The following is a 20486-nucleotide window of genomic DNA, read 5'->3' on the forward strand; positions in this document are numbered from 1 at the left end:
ACAGCGATGACTTGAAAAAACTCTTGATTTGACCTCTTCGCTCAGCCTGCACATCTATACTCTTGCTGTATGCCTCAAACTAGCGTCAGCTGGTGTGTGGCCGCGCTACTTGTTACATAAGCTGGACAATCTGAGTAGAATGTTTCCTGCTTTCCATAAAGCGGATGGATTGTTTTTATGCAAATGTGCTTAGCCGTTTCTATAGTTACTATCTTCATGTACCATTGATGTTTAACCGAATATCATATTATGATATCTTAAGCAGCGTGTGTGTTAATGAGCTTCACCACAGAGAGAGCATACTCGGACAAACTTTTTTTGCCGTGGCGGGTATCGGATAAACTACTTTACTGGCTATTTCAATTGGATCAGCCTCAGCTTAGACGGCCGACTTCAAAAAAAAAAACCTGTAACAAAGATGCCTAATATAATCGTCAAAGGTTTTTTTGCTTCTCATGCATACATCAAAAGCTATGACACCTTAAAAGTGGGTGCCAGTTTGTCGTTCATTTAATTTTCCGCACCATAGCACAGAAGCATCTGTCAAGTAAAAAAGCATCGTAGAGAAATTAGTGTAAATATTTCACGTGAGAAATATGGTGGGAAGTGGGTCAAAAAATCATCTTTGTCATCGGATTTTTATTTACCACTTTATATAATACCAGTATCTTCCAAAAACCCAATTACCCCGCACACTTGCTTTCTTTCGCATAATGGTTCGCTTGGTACCTGCCCTCACCACCGATATCCCAGTCCATCCCGGAACTGTAGGCTCTGAAGACCAGCGCCTGGTTGTAGAAAAGCATGAGTTCCCTGCACCAAGCCAGCCTGTCAAAACCAAGATCGCCTTTGTTTTTTCTCATGCCAACGGTTTCCACAAGGAAATGCTCCACCCGCTCATGCGTTGCACGATCGATCAATTCCGTGAATTGCCCCAATACAATCAGACTCACTTTGACTTTTATGCCTGGGATGCACGCAACCATGGCGACAGCGCTCGCCTCAATAAGGACCACGTTCATATCCCAACTTGTAAGAAAAAAACTTAACAAGAAGCATCAGCATTTTGATATTGCACGGAGCTAAATATTCCATCATTTTATTAGATTCATGGTTCGATCACGCCATGGATACGATGCAGCTTATCGAAGAAATGAAGCTCAAGGAGAATTATGACAAGCTTATTGGTGTTGGTCACAGTTTTGGTGGTTCGGCAATGTAAGTCCCGACTAGTTCCCGGCTAGTGGATATACCAGTGACTAATGGTCAACACTCAAGGATTTTGGCGGAATTTATGAACCCCAAGACGTTTGACGGATTATGCATTCCGGAACCTGTTATTGGCAAAGTTATTGTTCCTCATGCGATTCGTTCACAGTTTCCAGCTATCAAGGGAGCCCTGAAGCGTAGAGATACTTGGAAGAGCCGGTAAGCCTTCATATACTCGGCAGATAACTCGACGATATGTATCGCGAGAAATATATGCACTAAGCGAAAAGTCAACACCATCTTGTCTTATAGTGAGGAGTGCTTCAAATCTTTGGATGGTCGCCCTTTCTGGCGCGATCTTCACCCAGAAGTTCTTCAAAACTATATTGTGAGTTACACCAGGAACACAGCACTATCAATAATACTCAAAACTAAAAATTAAACTGTTCATTATAGAACTATGGATTGTACGATACCCCCGAAGGCACAGTCAAGTTAAAGTGCCCCAAGTTGGAAGAGCATGTACGTTATATCTTTAGACTTACAACTTACATACACTGAAGCATCAGGATTGACCTGCCAAGCTTTTTTATGTAGCTCGTGTACATGGCTGGTGTCTTTGGCTCAGCAAGTGCTTTTGGAAGCCTTCGTTCTCTAACAATTCCAGTTCATATCAGTCATGCCAAAGGTTCAACTTTGTAAGTGCCCAGCTTCTGTGAGGTTTATGTAGCAAGAGTTTGTTAACAACTTTCTTCTTCACCTTCTAGCACCGACCCCAGCACAGCCGATGATATTAAAGCACAATCCCCTATGCTGACAAATAGCATGATTAAAGGTTCGCACATGGTGCCAGGCGAACATCCGGATTTGTTAGTACCAGATATCGTTCAATTGACTAATAGAGCCATCGAGTTCTCTGAAAACCGGGCAAAGCTTTAATGTTACCTATTCTGTGATTGGTCCCAGCTTTGATCTCGTCGTTTTGGCATGGATCCTGCTGAAAATTTATGGTTCATACATACAACTATCTCTCCTCCGTAGTATATATCTGGTTAAAATCGATAAGCGATTGTGTACGTTGTTATAGAGTATATATTTTTTTTGAAAATAATCATAAGATCTTTGACTATATACTCTAGTGCTGCTATCGCATTTTTCAAAACTTTGCAGCACACCATAACAGCTGTTCAAGAATCGAGTAGTGTTGATGTGAAGAAACTAAAAATTGTCTTCATCGTAGATACATACATATGCTTGTTGAATAGCAAACAAAGACATCTAAGACCATTGCATAATTCTTTTTTTCAAGATGTTAGATTTTGGCGACTAGATCCAATGTATGATATACTGTATGTTTCTTTTTAAACCTTTTACAGTAAAATTTATAGTATATCCATTCCTGAATGAATAAACGAATGGATATATGTTAGACACAAAACCGTAAACAGGCTAGTAACTTTAACATCGTTTTTACCTCCTCCAGGTGTAAGTACACTTAGTCAGGTAAAGAAAATCGATTCTCAAACATCCCTATATTACCATGTGCAAGTCATGTATCATTACATAGCAGCATTAGTATACTATCAGTAAGAGTTCTAAACTGCAATGTCAACAATCGTCCGACTTCGTTAATACTTTCGTATATACCTGATCTTAATTCTCATCACACAAGGTCGTTGGCATATCAGAAGTATTTTACATAATGGCTGATCGTAGACTTTTTTTAGCTGTAAGGATCTCAAAACAGTTATTCAATCGCTACACAACAACTGCATATAAAGCATATATACATGCACAATTGGCTGAAAGTTATATGCTGGATTAGGGCCCGTTTAGTTACGTATATACGCGCATTGTTCGGATAAATAAGTGACATTTAATTAGGGAGGCTGAAGTTGGATTAATTCATGTATTTGTTGTAGGGAAAAGAGGATAGATTGATGACAGTGATACCTGTCCTTAAAATATAAGTTAAAGAGATTAAGCGATCGGTATCAAAGAGAGAAACTATTATATATACACAGGTTACGCGTTAAGACCCTCAATAGAAATATGGACAACTGTGGATGAGTTAGCAGGCACAATAATCTTGAGAGCCACCGTTATTATTTGCAGCAGTAACCCGGACACTAGAAGATGATGCTGGTTGTTTTTGCCAGAGATTTGGTGTCTCTATAATCTACAATGTCATATTGATGCCCGTTAGGATCTCAGTTTATATTCTTAGAAACATGGTCCCGATACCTTTTGAAAACAAAAATCAGTCCAAGCACGTACCTTTTCCACTAGTTCTTCAAATGCCTCTTTGACCCCGACCTTCGTTTTCGCACTACATTCGATAAAGAGGGTCTGTAATTTTCGAGCTAATTCTGCACCTTCCTTATATGACACTACGCGTGAACCATCCTGTTTTTACATGTAAACCAAATTAGTCGGTTTCTGACACATTTAGAGAAAAAAAGCTTTTGTACAATAGTATTACTTTATCCACTTTGTTTCCGACAATCATCTTGACCACATCCTGGCTGGAACAGTATGTGTTTACTTCGTTCATCCAGGTTTTCAACGCATCAAATGTTTCGCGATTGCATACATCATATACTATTGAGTATATTAATTTGTTGATTAGTTATGCTGTCTTCGATGGGACGGAAGAAAGTGACTAGACTCCACTGTATGCTGTATATTACCTAGAATGACACCTTGAGCGCCTCTGTAATATGAAGAAGTCAATGTGCGAAACCGTTCTTGGCCCGCCGTATCCTAAGAAAAACGCTATATTCAGCATTCTCCTCTTCTGGTATAAAAAGAGAACTCATTTTCTTTTGTCTTCTAAATCCCACTTTGATCATTACCCAAATGGTCAACTTGTACGTATCACCGTTGAGATTCATCATGCTCACTTTGAAGTCAACGCCTGCAGTGGTATAGTTACCATAGTTTACATATACAAAAGAATGAGGTTTTTTTAATAACGTTCCAGAAACAAGGGTTAACTTTACTAGATTCAGTATGGTTTAGAAAGCTGGAAATTACCAATGGTAGCGGAAACTTCGTCCGGTGGAAGAAAGGTGTCATCAGTAAATCGTAATAGAAGACTGGACTTTCCGACTCCACTGTTGCCAATGAGTAATAGCTTTAAAGTTGCTGTTTCGTGTGCCATGGAGACGAAGAACAAGGAGGTAAACTACTGTAGTTGGCTGCATGAACTTCAGCCTAAGAAAAACTCAGCAGCAATCCTTATGACGAAATAGCGACTTAATGACGACTTTTAAAAACCCAGTTCTATAACTTTAATCGCTGTCGTTTGTTGAGAGCATATCTTTTAGTGGATATAGGACGTATCCAGAACATGTATTTTAGAAATAGTGTTAAGGATTTTTTTCGATTCTTTAATGAAGGCTGCTATAGTTACCCAGCGTGACTTTGGCAACGAGTCCCGTTTATATATTGATCTACTCTTGTAGCGTACGGGATGTGGGTGATCAGACGAACCTTGCTTTATAAAGCTCTATGTATATTTTCGTCATTCCATTCAATAAGTAGCACTTGTTATATCCCTCAGTTATAAAATGTAATGATCCCTTTCTGGGGAGTGAACACACATGGTGCATTCATATCAAAGAGTACAAACAAGTAGTTCCTTCAGCTTATTCAAAAACACTAGAATCAAGTGGATTGCACATGCATTTTGATATAGCGACGCAGAAGAGTTATAGTCATAACTTGTAAAACTTTTCCCTTTCTTTTCTTGCACCATGCACCTCGGTACTGGATGCCACTTTTTGCTCCATAAGCACTAAATAAACGGATCAACCTCGTAAAAAAGAATATTATATAATCTTCGTCAACAATTAGACATATTGCAACAATATCGTTGACAGTGATAATAGTACAAGAGTCGATAGAAGAATGCGATAAAGTAATGGTGGTATATGTATGTGTATTTTCCGCTATTTTGTTTATGAATAAACGCTATCTGTCAAGGTGAGATTGACAACAATATCGCCCACTGGTTCAACTTCAATCTTGTCGAGTGCCTTTTGAACATCCCCCATCGCTTTAGAAAGCCACTTTATCTCGTCTGTATCCTGATACGGTCGGGCAAGGGCTAGTAGATCTGGCGGTGATGTGGATGATGCTGATGTTGTCGTTGTCGTTGCTCCGTTCATGTATTTGGATGACGGTGCTGTGTCAGGCAGCTGCCGTAACAACTGCTTATATCGTTCCGCTCGTTCCTCCACGTCTTGACTTTGTAGTGGGTCGGCTTGTGTACTCGAGATATCGATCAAATTACTGAAACGGGGAGAAAAGGTGGTAAATTTACCGAGTTTGAGTTTAATGATATACTTTAGACTGTCGGCGCAAGGCTTTATTTAAGCAAACCCGACAGTATACTTACTGCGTTGTTCTTTCAATGATGTCGTTCCAAAATTCTTGTTCTTTCTTTACATCGATGGTATCATACGAATTGTAGTGCATTTGCCTAATTATGCCAAAAGAGAATTTAAATTCCTGGACCGAAAGCTCACTCATGAGATAAAAGCGCAAGGCGAAATCTTACCCTGTGTTGTCCGAAAGCTCGTTTCGCAACAATGGAGCATTCACATCGTCCTGATAGTTTGAACAGAAGAAAAGTGAGCGGTCAAGGACTATTAGTACAAGATTTAAATAGAAAAGGAGATCAGCAAAAAATAAATCACCTCGTCATGTGTTTCTTTGCTTCCACAGCAACCCATATTTTTTATGTGCAAAGTGAGGAAGTTGCGAAAGTCAGAACGGGCGAGTGTTCCAAGAGAAACCAGAAAAAGCCAGAACAGAAATCGTGCGACTGATACAACACACGTCATTGTGTTGGCTCTCCCTGGGGTGTACCTTCGATCATAAGTATAGCCATGCTTTAAATATCTTAAGCCTTGTTTTGTCAATAGGATGCGCAACAAAGGAGGATACACATTGGTACTCCCGCTACTGCTGAACCACTTCACTAATTACGACGCCAGTAGTCCTGAAGGACATACATAAGATTTCACATGCATTATTTACAACTTTATTTATTTAACTCATATCTCACGCACATTTTTAGAGACGGGATATGTTTGATTCAACTAGATACAGAAGCTACTTGGTATCCTTTACAGCGCTATCTGACACCTTTTCCATGCGAACCACCGATTGTGGGATCCAGCATGAGTAAGAAACTTTATACTTAATCTTTGGGTCCCACAAAGCACTGGCAGTGGGCATCGGCGACAAGAATGGCATTTTGCTAAGGATTCGTCGATACATCCGTCGTGCTTTTCTCAGCTTTTTTTCTCGATAATCAGTCTGGTCCTGTAAGGGCTCAAAATCAGGATTGACATATTGAATCATGGATAAAGTCGAGTAAGACGATGGCTCGGCTGCAGAAGGTGAAGAGGGCAATGACTGACGGGTACGAGGCACCTTTGATCTGGGTACTAAGTTTGCTGACGGACAAAGATGCATCAAGTCTGGATGGCCTTCTTGTCCGCTATATAAATCGTCCCATGAGGGTCCACCGATACGCAAGTTGGCAACATGCCTTGGATGGGATTCGGGCGCGCCAGCGCGTCGTTCTAGTTCACATATGATTTCAAAGGGAGGCGGAGGTGGTACGCGTTCTAATAAGTTCGTTCTCCAACGCCATAGCAGATTTGCTTGCCGTGTTGGATGCAATGGCTTGTATTCGGGCTCAGGGAGTTTCGGGTCGAGATTTTTTTTAACAACAGAAGCGACCAATGCCTTCAGCGGCCCACATAATGGTGGTGGAGGTGCTGTTCTTGATACATGTGGGATCAATGGCTCTGGATGTTGATAGTCGCCTGGAAGCAAGGTATAAGGCTATACAAAAGTATAGGTTTAGCCTTCTCTACCACAGAATTTGTATCTGTTCCACCACCAACTTACCTGTAGTAATCGATGTCGTGTTTTACCGCGTTGTCCGTACGCGGCTTGTAACAGCTTCAAGCAGCTTTTGGTATGCCCCTGATTAGCACGTTCTACACGATGTAAAAACTACGGCAATTTTACATTGTCAACGCTGAGTCTGCAGCAAATGCCCCTTTTTAATTTATACCTTTCGAGCCTCGCGTAACTTGTTCTTGATTCGTGCTTCGTCGGTGCAGTTCTTGTAATCGCGAAAAGCGTTGCGCGTGCGGTTAAAAATAAATGTTCTTTATTGAGAATTATTAGTAAAACATCAAAAGCAATTGTTTAATTACACACCTAGTACGATCATCGAAAAAGGTAGACCCTTCACACAAAATGCGACGATATAGTATGCGAACGTAGTCTGCCATATTATCAGTCCAATTGCCAGATAGGACCGGAAAAGCAAAAGAAAAAGGAGTGTGCGTGTAACCACGTCCCTTGTTTAATATAAGTGGACAACCTGTGGTACTCTTCTTTATTTTCTTTCGCCGGCAAAATGCAAGGAAACAGGTAGGATATATAACGCTTTACACTTTGCTATAAATGCGCTTTAGCAACTCTATTGTTTGCTAGCACAACTTCCGTTAAGAATACAATTTCTGGAACTACAGAGTGAGGTTATTAGAGTGCTGGATAACAACTTATTGTCACCCGAATTCCTGAGATACTCACCCATTCGCAAAGGATCTTGGACAGGAACCATATGTGATCCACGGACTTTGCTCGCAGTTATCAACGGGGATTGTTGAATGAACTCGTCGGCTGATGCGATCGCAGTCGTATACCTAGTGCGCATCATCAATACCCTTCTTCCGAGCCGAATCCGATCTTTTTTTTTTTTAGCAATAGAGCTCAATACTCACCAATTGTCTTCGTCCGAGAGCACCACATGAAGAGGAACGGAGAGATTTTTCAGAGACATGAATGCTGTGTAGGAATCATATGCATCTCCCCAGTATGTCAACTAGTTAGTTAAGTCAGTTGAAGGTGTCAACAACCGTACAGTCACCATCCATCCATATTACATTACATTCTCCTGTTCTTTCGTGCACTTTAACATGACTGACCCGTCGTCCGTAGTATATAATCCATAATGCTGATAACATAAAAATACCACTATGTCAGCACACATAACAGTTAAGCAACAGTGATGTTGTGAAACGCTTACAACATAGTTTTCGAGGACTTCCGGATGCAAACTCTTCCAAAATGGCCGGTTTCTCAACGATTCCATGCACGCATTTCTATATCATATTTCAGCTACAATTAGCAGGATGACTAGGTAATGATGGTTACAGAGCCTAATAATGTACTTGCATCGATCGAAAGGAAGTAAAAAATGTACCTGTTCTCCCAAGTATCCCGTCTTTTCAACGTTACAACGAGTGGTGGTAGTTTTGAGCGATGTTCAAAATCTAGCACACGACCTCTTACCAGCGGTTCAATGCTACAAAGTCCATCAAATATGCCAGGTTGAGCAAACTGCGCAAGTATCCTATCATTTAGAGGACAAAGTTATTACCAGTATCACTTGTCAACCGGATGTATAACCAGTATTAGGGTGCGTGTGTCATGACTGCTGGCTAGCACCAAGACCACTCACATGCAAGTTGCGCCAACACTGTGACCGATACCGATTACTTTATCGTAATCTCTTTTCAATTTCAATGTATCAATGATGTGTATCGTATCCATACCAAAATCATACCAGGACGCTTTTTGAAGAAAAAGGACACATTTCGTTAATCGTCAGAGAAAGCCCTGAGGGGTTTTGCATGGATTTAGAACTTGTATTTTTTCTTCTTACTATTCATTCCAAGTAATCCGTGGTTCAGCCGAGCACTATCACCATGATTCCTTTGATCCCAGGATATAAAGTCAAATTCGACCTTGTTGTATTTTGGTGTAGCCCGTAACTGAGCAGCGAACTGTCGCATAATTGGATGCATCATCTCTTTATGGAATCCGGTTCCATGAGTCCAAAGAAAAGCGATCCGAAGGTTAGCAGGCAATGGTCTGGGAGCTGGATAGGTGTGCTTTTCAACAGCAATACGCAAAACATCATAGCCTTCCGTCGATGGATGTACAGGAATTTCATAGGTTTGTGCTGGTATCAATCGACTCGACATTATGTTCGTATGTAAAGAGAGGAAAAGTAAAACGGATATCAAGGGAAAGGACTTGGTGGTGTAGAAGTTAAAGAGAGAGAGAGAGAGAGAGAGAGTGAAACGTATAACTGCCACTTTTCATGCATGATACACGGTGCTTGTTTATGTCTCCTTATTACATCCTCCAATTACAAGCATGAAGCTTCTGTATTCATGCATGTGCAATTATAGTCTACCAAACTGTTGTTACCACAGGTGATCCTGCGCCGGAACACGTTTCCTTAATATGGTTTACCGCAGTAGCACACAGTTCCTTTCAGTTCCAAGTGTACGTAGGCTGCTTACGGCGGATCGAGTCAACGACTACTTTTCGTGAAAACTTTTCTACAAGATACATAGTTTGGGGAGTCTGTTCCATACTATATTCCGGAAGAATGCATGATGATGTTCATGATAAAGTCGTCAGATTTGGTCTTTTCTCTAGATATTTGATCAGAAAAACTTATACACAAGAGGATATGATGATATATTACTTCACTCCACTGTGAGCTCGTATCCAGACCCATTTGGTATATATTCTGCATCGCTTCTTGACACCAAGAACACGATTACCAATAGAAACAACTGAAAAGGTCGGTCGTGTCCAATAACCATAATTCAAAAGGAAAGCCACCATAAAAGCATCAATTGGAATAGAAGGGGAGAAGTCTTGCATGAACAGTCTTTTCCCACGTTCCACAGTCAAAGAGCAAGATATCAAAGCAAACAAAATCACCCCTTTATATAATAATAAGAGTTACTCATCCTTATCCGTTGTTGAGCTATCGTTATTAGTGGCGTTATCATTATGCGAGGTCACCCAGTTTGGAACGAGTCGAACAGCATCCTCCGGGCTCTGTTTGTGTCCCATTAAAAAACCTTGCAAATGCGCCATACTGAATTGCATGTCAGGTACTTGAGCAGCAAAGGAGGTTGCCAGTGCATGCGAGCGATCCGGTGTCAAAGAAGGATAGAACTTTTGGAACAGTTCATAAGCTTGATTTTGGGTGGCGTTGCCAAAGTGAACGCGAACATCAATGCGGCCTATGAATGCGAGCCAACGCATATTAGGTTTTTTTGTGTTCGGAGTATGTAGAAGCGGGGAAAAAGATGATCTTCTCTTCTTTTGTCCTACCTGGTCTTATCAGGGCGGCGTCAAGCTTTTCAATATGGCTACACAAAGCGAGAAAAGAAAACAGTTGAGTTTTGTTCCGCAACAACGCGCACGGTAACAAAAGAACCGAGCCTTCTTACTTTGTAGTCATACATAATATCCGTCCTTCTTGGGCTGCCACACCATCAATGGCATTGAGCAATCCTAGGTTGTCCAGTATGTGTTGGTTACTCCCGGCCTTTTATAGTAAACATAGGGCATCCTTTTGGATTATGTAATCGCGGTCTAACCTGAAAACGTGATATTGTTCGTTGTGCTGCCTTCGCCCTTTGTCCGCTGGACGAACGCCGCATCCACATCCTCAATCAGCAGAATACACCTGCTAGGTGTTTCTGTCACCAGTTCTCCCAACGTGTCATCTGTCAAACTCTTGTTGCTGAGGTTCACAACATAAATATTCTATCGAGATCCCACTATTAGATCTCTTTTTTCTCCTTTCAAAGCTTCGGAAACCACCTGTCCTCTTCTATGCTTCATAAACCTTACCAATCCGAGCTCGCCCTTTTCGATGAATTCCCGGAGCGCCAAAAACATTTGTTGAGTCGTCTTTACATTCATGCTGTCTGGTTCATCTATCTTCCTCTTACTCTCCCAACAAACTTACTGCGAGCGAATACACAAAACTTGTTTTGCCTAAGTATGTATACAGTTAGCGAGCGGGGTACGCGAGTCGCACATGTCCGACCGTTTACCGGAAGCCTTTTCCCATTTCCACCATTTATCCAGGCAATCTACCTGATCCAGGGGTGCCGTATAGTAAATAGCCACGTCGATAAGGTATACCACGATCACTATACCACTGTTCTGATCCAAGAAACTCTTCGGCATCCACCACCAGATCTGACTTGACGTTGGTTGGAATAACAATAGTGCTGAGCGGGCGTTTTGGTCGCGAACGTGTCCTCCTCCAAGCCCCATATTGATCTATACAATATGCATAGGTGGATATGCAGAGTTACTTTTAATATATGCACAAGAGATCATGATGTATACTGCTAGACAATCCCCGTTTTTCCTTGCTCACCAGCTGCATAAACGACCGTACGACTAAGATCGCGCGCGATAAACTGCCTCTGCGCATCCAAAACCAGCTGCTCCAACAAACTTCGCGATCTACCCAAAGTGCTGATTTGTATTCTCTCTAACGCCGCATTGTTGGCTGTAGCTGCAGCAGCTGCAGATGACGGCTGAGGGCGCTCGCGACTAAGCCAAAGTAGCCGATTCTTGTACATAAAGACGTGTATGCCTATATATAGATGATTTAAAGTTGATCAGGCCACACATACGAGCGCGCATCTTCGATGTCCAGCCTGATGGAAAGGGGGTAGAGAAGGAAAGGGGTACCTGGAGCAGGTAGAAAGTAGACAGGAGGGAGCTTGCTTGCATCGAGACCTTCGCCGATCAGCCTTTGTCCTGCGCGGGTGATGGTCGTCGACACAGAAAAGCGCGACGCGTTTTGCGAATATGGTTGGTCGTTCAGCCAGTTGAGGATCCAACTAATACGTAATATTTCACATGATTTCTCGCTGTCAGTAGCACGAAGAACAGAAAAGAGATAACAACCAACGCTCCAGATCGTGCGAATCCCAAAGGGTGATCAAGCCCAGGGGGCTGCTCTTACTAGAGTGCTCACCTGTACGATTCGTCACGACTATCAAAGTCCACAGCTGCAACGGTCTGTTTCTTGAGATATTCCAGAAAGAAGCCTCCAAAGTAGCGGAACCCAGCAACCGCGCCTGCATAATCAAGAATGAGTCACTTGTACTAGCATGCACTGTAGCGATAATAGTGTACAGTAATAAAGAATGGGTATCATGTATTACCGCCAATTACAGCCAACTGAAGACCACCAGTGGCGAGTCTGTATTATGAGCAATGATCAGAGAGAGAGAGTGTGTGTGTGTGTGATATCCCCGTGATGAGCAAGTTACCACGCGACCATGTCCCAAAAAAGCAACCAGAAGAACAAAAAAAAACCTTACTCTCCCATTCCGAGCTTGTCGGCGATCGTTGCGATGAATCCACCCAACGATCCTGCAGTTGCCGGATCCGTTGGCACAGGTGGTGGTGGCAGTCCTGAGAAGGCTCGCATCTGTCTCCGAGTCAGCAAGGACACGTACGTAGGGCCTAGGAGTGCTGACGGCATAGTAGGTCGACACTGTATAGCTTGCAGCAAAAAGGGTTTCTTGCTGTTTTCGGGAGGGCCATGCTTTTACAGCACGCTTTTTTCTCAACGCTAAAAATCTCCGCCGTCTCTGCGTGCTCGCGCCAAGTTGGTTCGCAAATGAAACTTGTGTGCGTGCTGCTGCTGCTGCGAATCCAAGCTTCGCGAAATTGCCATAAAGAACTATTTTTGAATCGGAGTCGCGTTGCGCGGTGGGGCAAACGAGGAACAATAGATTGTCCAAATTTTGACAAGCTCGTCCTTATCGGTTTGGCTGATTTGCTATGTCGTGCACAGCATGTGCGCAAGGGAGGAAGAGAGAGAGAGAGAGAGGAAATGTGGAGAACTGACCTTCTCTGGGAGGACGGAAAGTGGAAGAGGAGGTCTGGGTCAAGTCCGGCTAAAACAAAGAAGTAGGGGTGCATTATTTGGATAAACGTTAAGCCAGCTCATCCGTCGGACCATCAGAAGATTTCGTGGCCCTTTTGCATGGCCCTGTTACGCCTCTTCCTGGCCCGCCGGAAAATGGATATTGGTGCTTGGTAATCCCCAAACTTTGAACACGCTGGTTCTGCCGCCTGCTGCTGCCACACCCACAGCCAGACTGCGGCTCTTTGGCTGTGGCCGGTCATGCCAAGGAATAGGAGGAGGTGGTGGAGGGTGTCGCGAAAGAGCAGGCGGCTTCTTCCTGCGAGGCCATTTGGTAGGGCCGTGAGCGTGTTATCTTTTATCAGCTGCTATGACGTTGTGTGTGGAGTAAGTAATAAAAAAAATTTATCGCATTTCACATGGCGCAAACCGAATTGTGCTTTGCGGCTGTGTGACCTCAGAGTCTTTTCAAAGCCCGCATATAAAGCTTCAACCAGTACATATGCTGGGGGTTGACTTTATTTACTTTTTTTTCCTTCTCTTCCAACTTCTTCCAACCCCCCCTCTCTTCTTCTTTTGCTCTTCCCGGGTCTTTGTCTGTTTGGCAGAGCTTCCACATACAACATGCTGTCTTCTAACACCTTCATGCGGGCCGCCAAGGTAACTAACGATTCTTAGCTAAAGTCATCTAGCTGTAGACCCAGCGCCAGATGCGGAAGCGGAACCATCAGGACTGAAAACGCGTCTGTTCTTCTTTTCATGTAGTCGGTTTCCCCCGCCATCAAATCCATCCCCTCGCGTACCTACGCTCAGGCTGCTGGCACTTGGGCCGCCCAGAAGGTCCCCATGTCCGTCCTCGAGCAGGACAAGTTCGTCAACTACCAGAGAATCGAGGACAACCTTCAGATCGTCCGTAGAAGGCAAGTGTGACAGTTCCCTCTCTTTCGTGATCATCGGGTCTATCAATGTGCGCAGAGAGAAAGGTTCAGAACACGACAGAAAGAATAACTGTGATATCATCGTCACCGCTTATAGATTGAACCGTCCTTTGACCCTTTCTGAAAAGGTCGTCTATGGCCATTTGGATGATGCTGAGAACCAGGACATTGTTCGTGGCCAGTCCTACCTCAAGCTTCGTCCTGACCGTGTTGCTTGCCAGGATGCCACTGCCCAGATGGCCTTGCTTCAGTTCATGTCTGCCGGTCTCCCCAGCGTTGCCGTCCCCACCACCGTCCACTGTGATCACTTGATCCAGGCCCAAAAGAGCGGTGTCCCCGATTTGGCCCGCGCCATTGACATCAACAAGGAAGTCTACGACTTCTTGGCCACTGCCTCTGCCAAGTACGACATTGGTTTCTGGAAGCCAGGCTCTGGTATTATCCATCAGATCATCTTGGAAAACTATGCTTTCCCCGGTGGTCTTATGATCGGTACTGATTCGCACACTCCTAACGCTGGTGGTCTCGGTATGGTTGCCATTGGTGTTGGTGGTGCTGATGCCGTCGATGTCATGGCTGACATTCCTTGGGAATTGAAGTGCCCCAAGGTCATTGGTGTCAACCTCCACGGTAAGATGAACGGCTGGACCTCGGCCAAGGATATCATCTTGAAGGTTGCTGGTATCTTGACCGTCAAGGGTGGTACTGGTGCCATTGTCGAGTACACTGGTGCTGGTGTCGATACCCTCTCCTGCACTGGTATGGGTACTATCTGGTAAGCTGGTTTTCGTTTTGTGTGAGATTAGTCACGATCGCTAAATGAGTACGCCACATTAACGCCTTATGCCATCAACCCCTTTTTTTTCTATCGCTCCATCTTCTACTCCTTGTGTTAATTAGTAACATGGGTGCTGAGGTAACGTACAGATTCGCCTCTGTGTAATCATCAAGTGTAGCTGCATGCATGATGCGCGTAATACTAAATTACGTATCCGATTGTTTACGTGTTTTATAGATTGGTGCCACCACCTCCATGTTCCCCTTCAACGCCCGCATGGCTGAATACCTCCGTGCTACCAACCGTGGTAACATTGCCCAGTATGCCGAGCAGTTCGCTCCCAACTTGCGCGCCGATGAGGGTGCTCAATACGACGAAATGATCGATATCGACCTTGACAAGCTCGAGCCCCACATCAACGGTCCCTTCACCCCTGATTTGGCCACTCCCTTGTCCAAGTTCAAGGAAACCGCTATCAAGAACGACTGGCCCCTTGAATTGAAGGTCGGTTTGATCGGTTCCTGCACCAACTCTTCGTACGAAGACATGGCCCGCTCTGCCTCGCTCTTCGAGCAAGCCTCTGAGCACGGTTTGAAGTGCAAGTCCAAGTACACTGTCACTCCTGGTTCCGAGCAGATTCGTGCCACCATCGAGCGTGACGGTATCATGGACATAATGACCAACGCCGGCGGTGTTGTTCTTGCTAACGCTTGTGGTCCTTGCATTGGTCAATGGGACCGTCAGGATATCAAGAAGGGTGAGAAGAACTCCATCATCACCTCGTACAACCGTAACTTCACTGGCCGTAACGACGCCAACCCCGCCACCCACGCTTTCGTCGCTTCCCCTGAAATCGTCACTGCCTTGTCCATTGCCGGTGACATGGGCTTCAACCCCATGACCGACTCCTTGACTGGTGCCGATGGCAAGCCCTTCAAGTTGAACCCTCCTACTGGTGACTCTTTGCCCACCAACGGTTACGATGCCGGTGAGAACACCTTCCAGGCTCCTCCCGCCGACCGCAGCCAGGTCAACGTTGCCGTCGATCCTAAATCCAACCGTCTCCAGCTCTTGAAGCCTTTCGAAAAGTGGAACGGCGAGGACATCAAGGAAATCCCTATCCTTATCAAGGTCAAGGGCAAGTGTACCACCGATCACATCTCCATGGCCGGTCCCTGGCTCAAGTACCGTGGCCATTTGGACAACATCTCCAACAACATGTTGATTGGTGCTATCAACATCGTCAACGGTGAGGCTAACAGCATCAAGAACGTCTTCACTGGCGAGTTCGGTGGTGTTCCTGACGTTGCTCGTGACTACAAGGCCCGTGGTGTCAAGTGGGTTGTCATTGGTGACGAAAACTACGGTGAAGGTTCGTCCCGTGAACACGCTGCCTTGGAGCCCCGTTACCTCAACGGTGCTGCCATCATCACCAAGTCGTTCGCTCGTATCCACGAAACCAACTTGAAGAAGCAGGGTATGCTTCCTTTGACCTTCGCTAACCCCGCTGACTACGACTTGATCGATCCCACCGACAATGTCGACATCCTTGGTTTGACCGACTTCCAGGAAGGCAAGCCCTTGACCATGCGTCTCCACAAGACTGATGGCAAGACCCAGGATATCACCTTGAACCACACCTTCAACCCTGGCCAGATCGCCTGGTTCAAGGCTGGTTCTGCCCTCAACCTCATGCGTGAGAAGACCGCCTAAATCACTGGTATCTCCTTCTCTCACCCTTTCCAAATTCCATCTTTTTAAAAAAAGAAACTCATCACCTTCCCATATGTAAAATAAAAAAGTTGTAATTAGCATTTTTCACACACTAAGAGAATTAAAAACAAAGTTTTGCTCTTCTAATATCATATGGTGGACTGTTGGAATATGGTGTGGTGAATAAGGAAGATCTGTTTGATTATGCTACGGAAGTTGGTTATTTGACGTAAAGAGGTACATATTGGTGGTCTACTAGTGGTGTTATCTACAATAATTTTTTGGCGCGAGAAGGATAACTAGCGGTATATGGGAGGTCGGTTGTTTTTGTTCCTATGCAATCTCAAAACGAGCCAATCCACAGCGTCTCGGACGCCTTCTCTATTTCCGATGTAATTATCTTATCAAGCACTATTGTTTTTACGAGCGTTTTTGGCTAAACAAACAAACAAACACTTCCTTACCCTTTTAAAGCACTGACAGGCAGTACTCGCGAATCACGTGCACCAAGCTTTACAGCAATCTTGTTAAACACCTCTTTGATTTCCTCCACACGCAACGCTCCAGAGACATCTTGCTTATTTGCAAGCATCAGAATGGGCACGCCTTCAACTTCTTCATTGGTAATCATCTTTTCTTTAGGCAAAAATCAGAGTATTCGTTACTTTCTTCTGTCTGATTCCCTCGTATCGAGCACACGGACAAAAGAAATTCTTACCAAACGTGTCCTTGCATTCTTCTAGCCGCTTGCTATCGGTTGAATCCACGACAAATACGATCCCATGACACTCTGTATAATAACGTTCCCAAATCGACTGGAGATCCCGTTGTCCTCCCAGATCCCAAAAGTTGATGCGCGATGATTTGATATCCACTCTGCCAACTAATGGTAATCAACAATTCCGTCAAACGTTCAACAAGGACGATTTCAAGATTGAATTCAAGGAAAGATACTATACTGTTTAAGCCGACAGTAGGTGCAATCTTTTCAGGTGCAAGACCAGCTACACCCAAAAAAGTTGATTTTATGCGTTCCAGCAAAGTCTAATGTTTATTTAATGTTTATTAGAATGTGCGAATGTGCGTGTAAAGGATGACAAGCCCTGATTAAGAAGGGCATTACCGTTTTTCCTGCATTGTCCAGACCAATAATGAGAACATAGTATTCTTCTTTACGAGTAATGTGTTGGTATAATCCCCTTAGTAACGTATACATTATAAGCAGGAAAAGAAGAGAAGCGGCGCTCTATGGTAAGGCACCTGGTTAGCCAATGATAATTAATGTCGCTAGCTGGGCAAAAATCTTTATTCAACAATCCATTTCTTATCCTTATTTACTCTATAACCAAACATGAGCGCACCCTTTTTATATAAAGAAGGCCAAGGAATGTCGTTGATGAGCTTGGCAATCCTGAACTAATAGACTACAGTGTTGATAAACAACATTTCGTCGTGGAATCAGTTACATTTCATTCTGAGTATATGCAAAGGCAAAAACAAACCGATGGATTAGATAAGCAAGGTAATGGTGAAGACAAGCGTATGAAAGAAGTAGCTGGAAAAATGTGAATATGCTGGATACACTGCTCAAGATAATGGTCGCTTCTTCAAGTTGGAAGTCGACAAGTGTTCGAGCGCAAATGCTGCAGCAAAACAGCTGGAGATCAATTTTCATACTACACAGAGATGGGTTAAGCGATATCTACTATTATATAGAGGAGAAACCATTAAGTGGGATATGGGAAACGGGTTGGAAAATGCATATCATTGGCTTATCAGCAACCTGAAAGGGGGTGATGTGGTGAGCCATATTAATACACTGCTTAAGATATCAACAATAAGATATTCGGTTAAACATTATAGCACACACATATGATTCACCTTTCAAAGATGTGACCAATTAACATAGCGACTTCAAGAGAAGTTCTGATATGTCCTCGATCCATCCTCTATCACATACGTTATCCACTAGTCGGATGAATTGATATCGCCGTCTCAGAGCACTCGCAGCGATGCTTGTAACAAAACTTGTAAATTGAGGACGTAAAATCCTTGTAGTACTACAACACCGAACTTTCGCAATGGTTATTATTGTAATTTACAAGCTCACAGATTTCCTGTTAACTTTACCAGCTTCCATTGTAAAATTTACAAGTCCTCTATTTAACAGCTGGATTTACAAGAACCGTTGTGAGAACGGGAACGGCTATTTGCACCACCCCACCTGCACCACCCCTCGGGTAGTGACTAGCTTTTCGGAGGTGAAGTGGCATGGCGGGTGGTGAGAAACGATGAAGGGTGGTGAGAGGAGGCATGTATTTCAATGAAATCTTTATAATGGGTCTATCTGTTATTGTTCAAGGTAACTAGACTACTCGTTAACTGTCAGTAAAGTACCGGTTTTTCTAAAGTGATATTCGATTTTCTTATAATCAAAGTGCTGCAATAGTACGATTACAGCAAGACCATAACTATTGTATTATGGGTGCTTACATAATATATCATGTTTTCATGGTCTGATTGATAATTAGTACACTTCTTTGACGCTATTTTCTTTTTGCTTACATTATTCGATTACACATCTTGTAGCAATATTTCTGTTTGCGAGCTGATTGTTTGACGTTTTTAAAGTAAGAGAGAAGGGAAGAGGTCTATTTTTTGTGGTCGATTAAGTAGGAATGGTTGGTGAAGTTGTGGCGGGTACAAAAGAGATTATGGGAGCGATGGACAGAAGGGTACACAACTTGGGCAGCTGGTCTAAAAGAGACATGGTAGAAATAAAAATTGCTCAACTGCATACTGATAGGTTTTCCTGTAGGAGCGGAAAGGAAAGGTATGTATAGAGTTGAGAATTCAACAGAATACCAAGCAATGGCTTTTGAGAACGCATTGGCAGCTAGAATTGCACAAGAATGATTGAAATATGAAGCAGTATTGCAAGGAGAGGAGCGATCGGATAACTTATGCTCCACTGAAGCCAGTTCATCTTCTCTAAAGAGATGTAAGAAAATAGCGCGATTCTGCTGCAAAAACACAAACATATCGTCTTTGATGGATGGCCACATATCCTCATCGTTTTTCAAGGCCAAAGCCAAGACACGAAAACCACAATTACCATCAGGCTGAGGACTAACAATAGTGGCGACTTGCTGCTTGGGTACATCGGTGCTTAAGACACCAGCCAATAGCACCGCCAGATCCTTGCCCTTTCCTTCCCTATATTAACGGCCCACCACAATCAGCTTATATTACACACTGGAATGATTGGTACATACCATGTGGCTGCTGCTTCAGCTCCGAAGCCCGTCTTGGCCTTTTTCTTGCTTTGCTCATCTTGGATTTCGAGTGTAATTGGCAAGCGTTTGTTGTTATTACTGCTGTTGCTGCTGCTACTGCTGGCGTTATTTGCAGTAGTGCGAGCTGTTGTTTTCTTTGTTGGCACAGGTGGAGATTGCAGTTCATGCATATCAATGAACGAATCATTACTGATTGCCTTCAATTTATGCAAAAGATCTGCTAGTTGCTGCTGGTTTTGGAGATTGAATCCTAGGTTTTCAATCCGGACAAGCTCAGCGGCGACTTGCTTTTCGATCGTTGGCTTCTCGTGGTCGTCCACAACTGCTATAACGTTAGGTGCAGAGAGCACATCGACAAATTCGTCTATTGCAAAAAAGAAGAAAAGAAAACCGGCTCATAAATCGTCGGTGAACATACTCACCATTGTTTTAAACTCTGCAATAGCCATACCATTGAGATTCGATGCTGTTTTTTCTGGGAACAAGTGCCAACGCCGAGGGATAATCGACAATGGAATGGGCCCGTCAGCTGGATACATATGACAGCATGGTATTCCGTAATGGATCTTTAAGGCACACTTGCAATGCATCGTCTTCAGCACGTTCGAAAATCTCAACTGGTCTTTGATGGCTTCAAAAGCAAAGCGAGATATATTACGACTGAGGAGCTCAAGTCGCGTTTTATATGCCTCAGGAAGATGAAAATTAGCACTCAATGCTTCCTTATCAACCTGCTGATTCCAGTT

General features: G+C 43.6%; 9 protein-coding genes across 9 annotated transcripts; 2 read left to right on the forward strand and 7 right to left on the reverse strand.

The window, feature by feature from the left end:
* Positions 1–713: 713 nt before the first annotated feature.
* On the forward strand, positions 714–2148 carry BDB00DRAFT_873601 (Alpha/Beta hydrolase protein; the record flags this gene model as incomplete). Its single annotated transcript, XM_053127113.1, has 7 exons — positions 714–1032; positions 1107–1218; positions 1279–1428; positions 1522–1597; positions 1666–1731; positions 1807–1907; positions 1977–2148. The coding sequence occupies 7 exons, from the start codon at positions 714–716 to the stop codon at positions 2146–2148; spliced, it is 996 nt and encodes a 331-aa protein (XP_052978402.1).
* Positions 2149–3038: 890 nt separating this feature from the next.
* Positions 3039–4392, reverse strand: BDB00DRAFT_829316 (P-loop containing nucleoside triphosphate hydrolase protein). The gene is made up of 6 exons (XM_053123935.1): positions 4246–4392; positions 4065–4126; positions 3900–3972; positions 3692–3810; positions 3487–3615; positions 3039–3388 (listed from the first exon to the last, which is right to left on the reverse strand). The coding sequence occupies exons 1-6, from the start codon at positions 4370–4372 to the stop codon at positions 3281–3283; spliced, it is 618 nt and encodes a 205-aa protein (XP_052978403.1). The 5' UTR covers positions 4373–4392; the 3' UTR covers positions 3039–3280.
* Positions 4393–5607: 1215 nt separating this feature from the next.
* On the reverse strand, positions 5608–5948 carry BDB00DRAFT_765796 (uncharacterized protein; the record flags this gene model as incomplete). Its single annotated transcript, XM_053119542.1, has 3 exons — positions 5608–5695; positions 5774–5823; positions 5913–5948. The coding sequence occupies 3 exons, from the start codon at positions 5946–5948 to the stop codon at positions 5608–5610; spliced, it is 174 nt and encodes a 57-aa protein (XP_052978404.1).
* A 382-nt stretch (positions 5949–6330) lies between these two features.
* BDB00DRAFT_788933 (uncharacterized protein) lies at positions 6331–7529 on the reverse strand (the record flags this gene model as incomplete). Its single annotated transcript, XM_053120841.1, has 4 exons — positions 6331–7071; positions 7138–7245; positions 7307–7403; positions 7456–7529. 4 exons carry the CDS (start codon positions 7527–7529, stop codon positions 6331–6333), a joined length of 1020 nt encoding a protein of 339 aa, XP_052978405.1.
* A 491-nt stretch (positions 7530–8020) lies between these two features.
* On the reverse strand, positions 8021–9290 carry BDB00DRAFT_765927 (Alpha/Beta hydrolase protein; the record flags this gene model as incomplete). Its single annotated transcript, XM_053119553.1, has 6 exons — positions 8021–8125; positions 8192–8257; positions 8330–8405; positions 8537–8656; positions 8765–8876; positions 8969–9290. The coding sequence occupies 6 exons, from the start codon at positions 9288–9290 to the stop codon at positions 8021–8023; spliced, it is 801 nt and encodes a 266-aa protein (XP_052978406.1).
* Positions 9291–10065: 775 nt separating this feature from the next.
* Positions 10066–12628, reverse strand: BDB00DRAFT_873604 (BCS1 N terminal-domain-containing protein; the record flags this gene model as incomplete). Its single annotated transcript, XM_053127114.1, has 12 exons — positions 10066–10352; positions 10444–10481; positions 10563–10626; positions 10713–10881; positions 10969–11028; positions 11087–11115; positions 11218–11406; positions 11507–11728; positions 11827–11978; positions 12116–12218; positions 12306–12343; positions 12465–12628. The coding sequence occupies 12 exons, from the start codon at positions 12626–12628 to the stop codon at positions 10066–10068; spliced, it is 1515 nt and encodes a 504-aa protein (XP_052978407.1).
* Positions 12157–13173, reverse strand: BDB00DRAFT_453411 (uncharacterized protein). Its single transcript, XM_053117446.1, has 2 exons — positions 12465–13173; positions 12157–12218 (listed from the first exon to the last, which is right to left on the reverse strand). The coding sequence occupies exon 1, from the start codon at positions 13069–13071 to the stop codon at positions 12610–12612; it is 462 nt and encodes a 153-aa protein (XP_052978408.1). The 5' UTR covers positions 13072–13173; the 3' UTR covers positions 12157–12218; positions 12465–12609.
* A 281-nt stretch (positions 13174–13454) lies between these two features.
* Positions 13455–16556, forward strand: BDB00DRAFT_829353 (aconitate hydratase). The gene is made up of 5 exons (XM_053123936.1): positions 13455–13675; positions 13781–13935; positions 14051–14728; positions 14854–14869; positions 14969–16556. Exons 1-5 carry the CDS (start codon positions 13640–13642, stop codon positions 16442–16444), a joined length of 2361 nt encoding a protein of 786 aa, XP_052978409.1. The 5' UTR covers positions 13455–13639; the 3' UTR covers positions 16445–16556.
* Positions 16557–17686, reverse strand: BDB00DRAFT_829356 (ADP-ribosylation factor family-domain-containing protein). Its single transcript, XM_053123937.1, has 5 exons — positions 17568–17686; positions 17404–17488; positions 17163–17327; positions 16909–17080; positions 16557–16825 (listed from the first exon to the last, which is right to left on the reverse strand). The coding sequence occupies exons 1-5, from the start codon at positions 17658–17660 to the stop codon at positions 16744–16746; spliced, it is 597 nt and encodes a 198-aa protein (XP_052978410.1). The 5' UTR covers positions 17661–17686; the 3' UTR covers positions 16557–16743.
* Positions 17687–20486: the final 2800 nt, after the last annotated feature.

This window comes from Zychaea mexicana (genome assembly GCF_025766255.1).
Source record: "Zychaea mexicana strain RSA 1403 chromosome Unknown BDB00scaffold_50, whole genome shotgun sequence".
NCBI classification, from domain to species: domain Eukaryota; kingdom Fungi; phylum Mucoromycota; class Mucoromycetes; order Mucorales; family Lichtheimiaceae; genus Zychaea; species Zychaea mexicana.

Excerpts from the sequence above, each read along its gene's own strand:
- BDB00DRAFT_829316 (XM_053123935.1), bottom strand. The coding sequence starts at position 4,372 with ATGGCACACGAAACAGCAACTTTAAAGCTATTACTCATTGGCAACAGT. Across the intron at positions 4,127-4,245 it reads CGAAGTTTCCGCTACCATTG|GCGTTGACTTCAAAGTGAGC; the intron begins GTAATTTCCAGC and ends ATACCACTGCAG. Across the intron at positions 3,389-3,486 it reads TTGAAGAACTAGTGGAAAAG|ATTATAGAGACACCAAATCT; the intron begins GTACGTGCTTGG and ends ATGACATTGTAG.
- BDB00DRAFT_453411 (XM_053117446.1), bottom strand. The coding sequence starts at position 13,071 with ATGCACCCCTACTTCTTTGTTTTAGCCGGACTTGACCCAGACCTCCTC.
- BDB00DRAFT_829353 (XM_053123936.1), top strand. The coding sequence starts at position 13,640 with ATGCTGTCTTCTAACACCTTCATGCGGGCCGCCAAG. Across the intron at positions 13,676-13,780 it reads CCTTCATGCGGGCCGCCAAG|TCGGTTTCCCCCGCCATCAA; the intron begins GTAACTAACGAT and ends CTTTTCATGTAG. Across the intron at positions 13,936-14,050 it reads CTTCAGATCGTCCGTAGAAG|ATTGAACCGTCCTTTGACCC; the intron begins GCAAGTGTGACA and ends CACCGCTTATAG.
- BDB00DRAFT_829356 (XM_053123937.1), bottom strand. The coding sequence starts at position 17,660 with ATGTATACGTTACTAAGGGGATTATACCAACACATTACTCGTAAAGAA. Across the intron at positions 17,489-17,567 it reads TGGACAATGCAGGAAAAACG|ACTTTGCTGGAACGCATAAA; the intron begins GTAATGCCCTTC and ends AATAAACATTAG. Across the intron at positions 16,826-16,908 it reads CCTGTCAGTGCTTTAAAAGG|AGAAGGCGTCCGAGACGCTG; the intron begins GTAAGGAAGTGT and ends CATCGGAAATAG.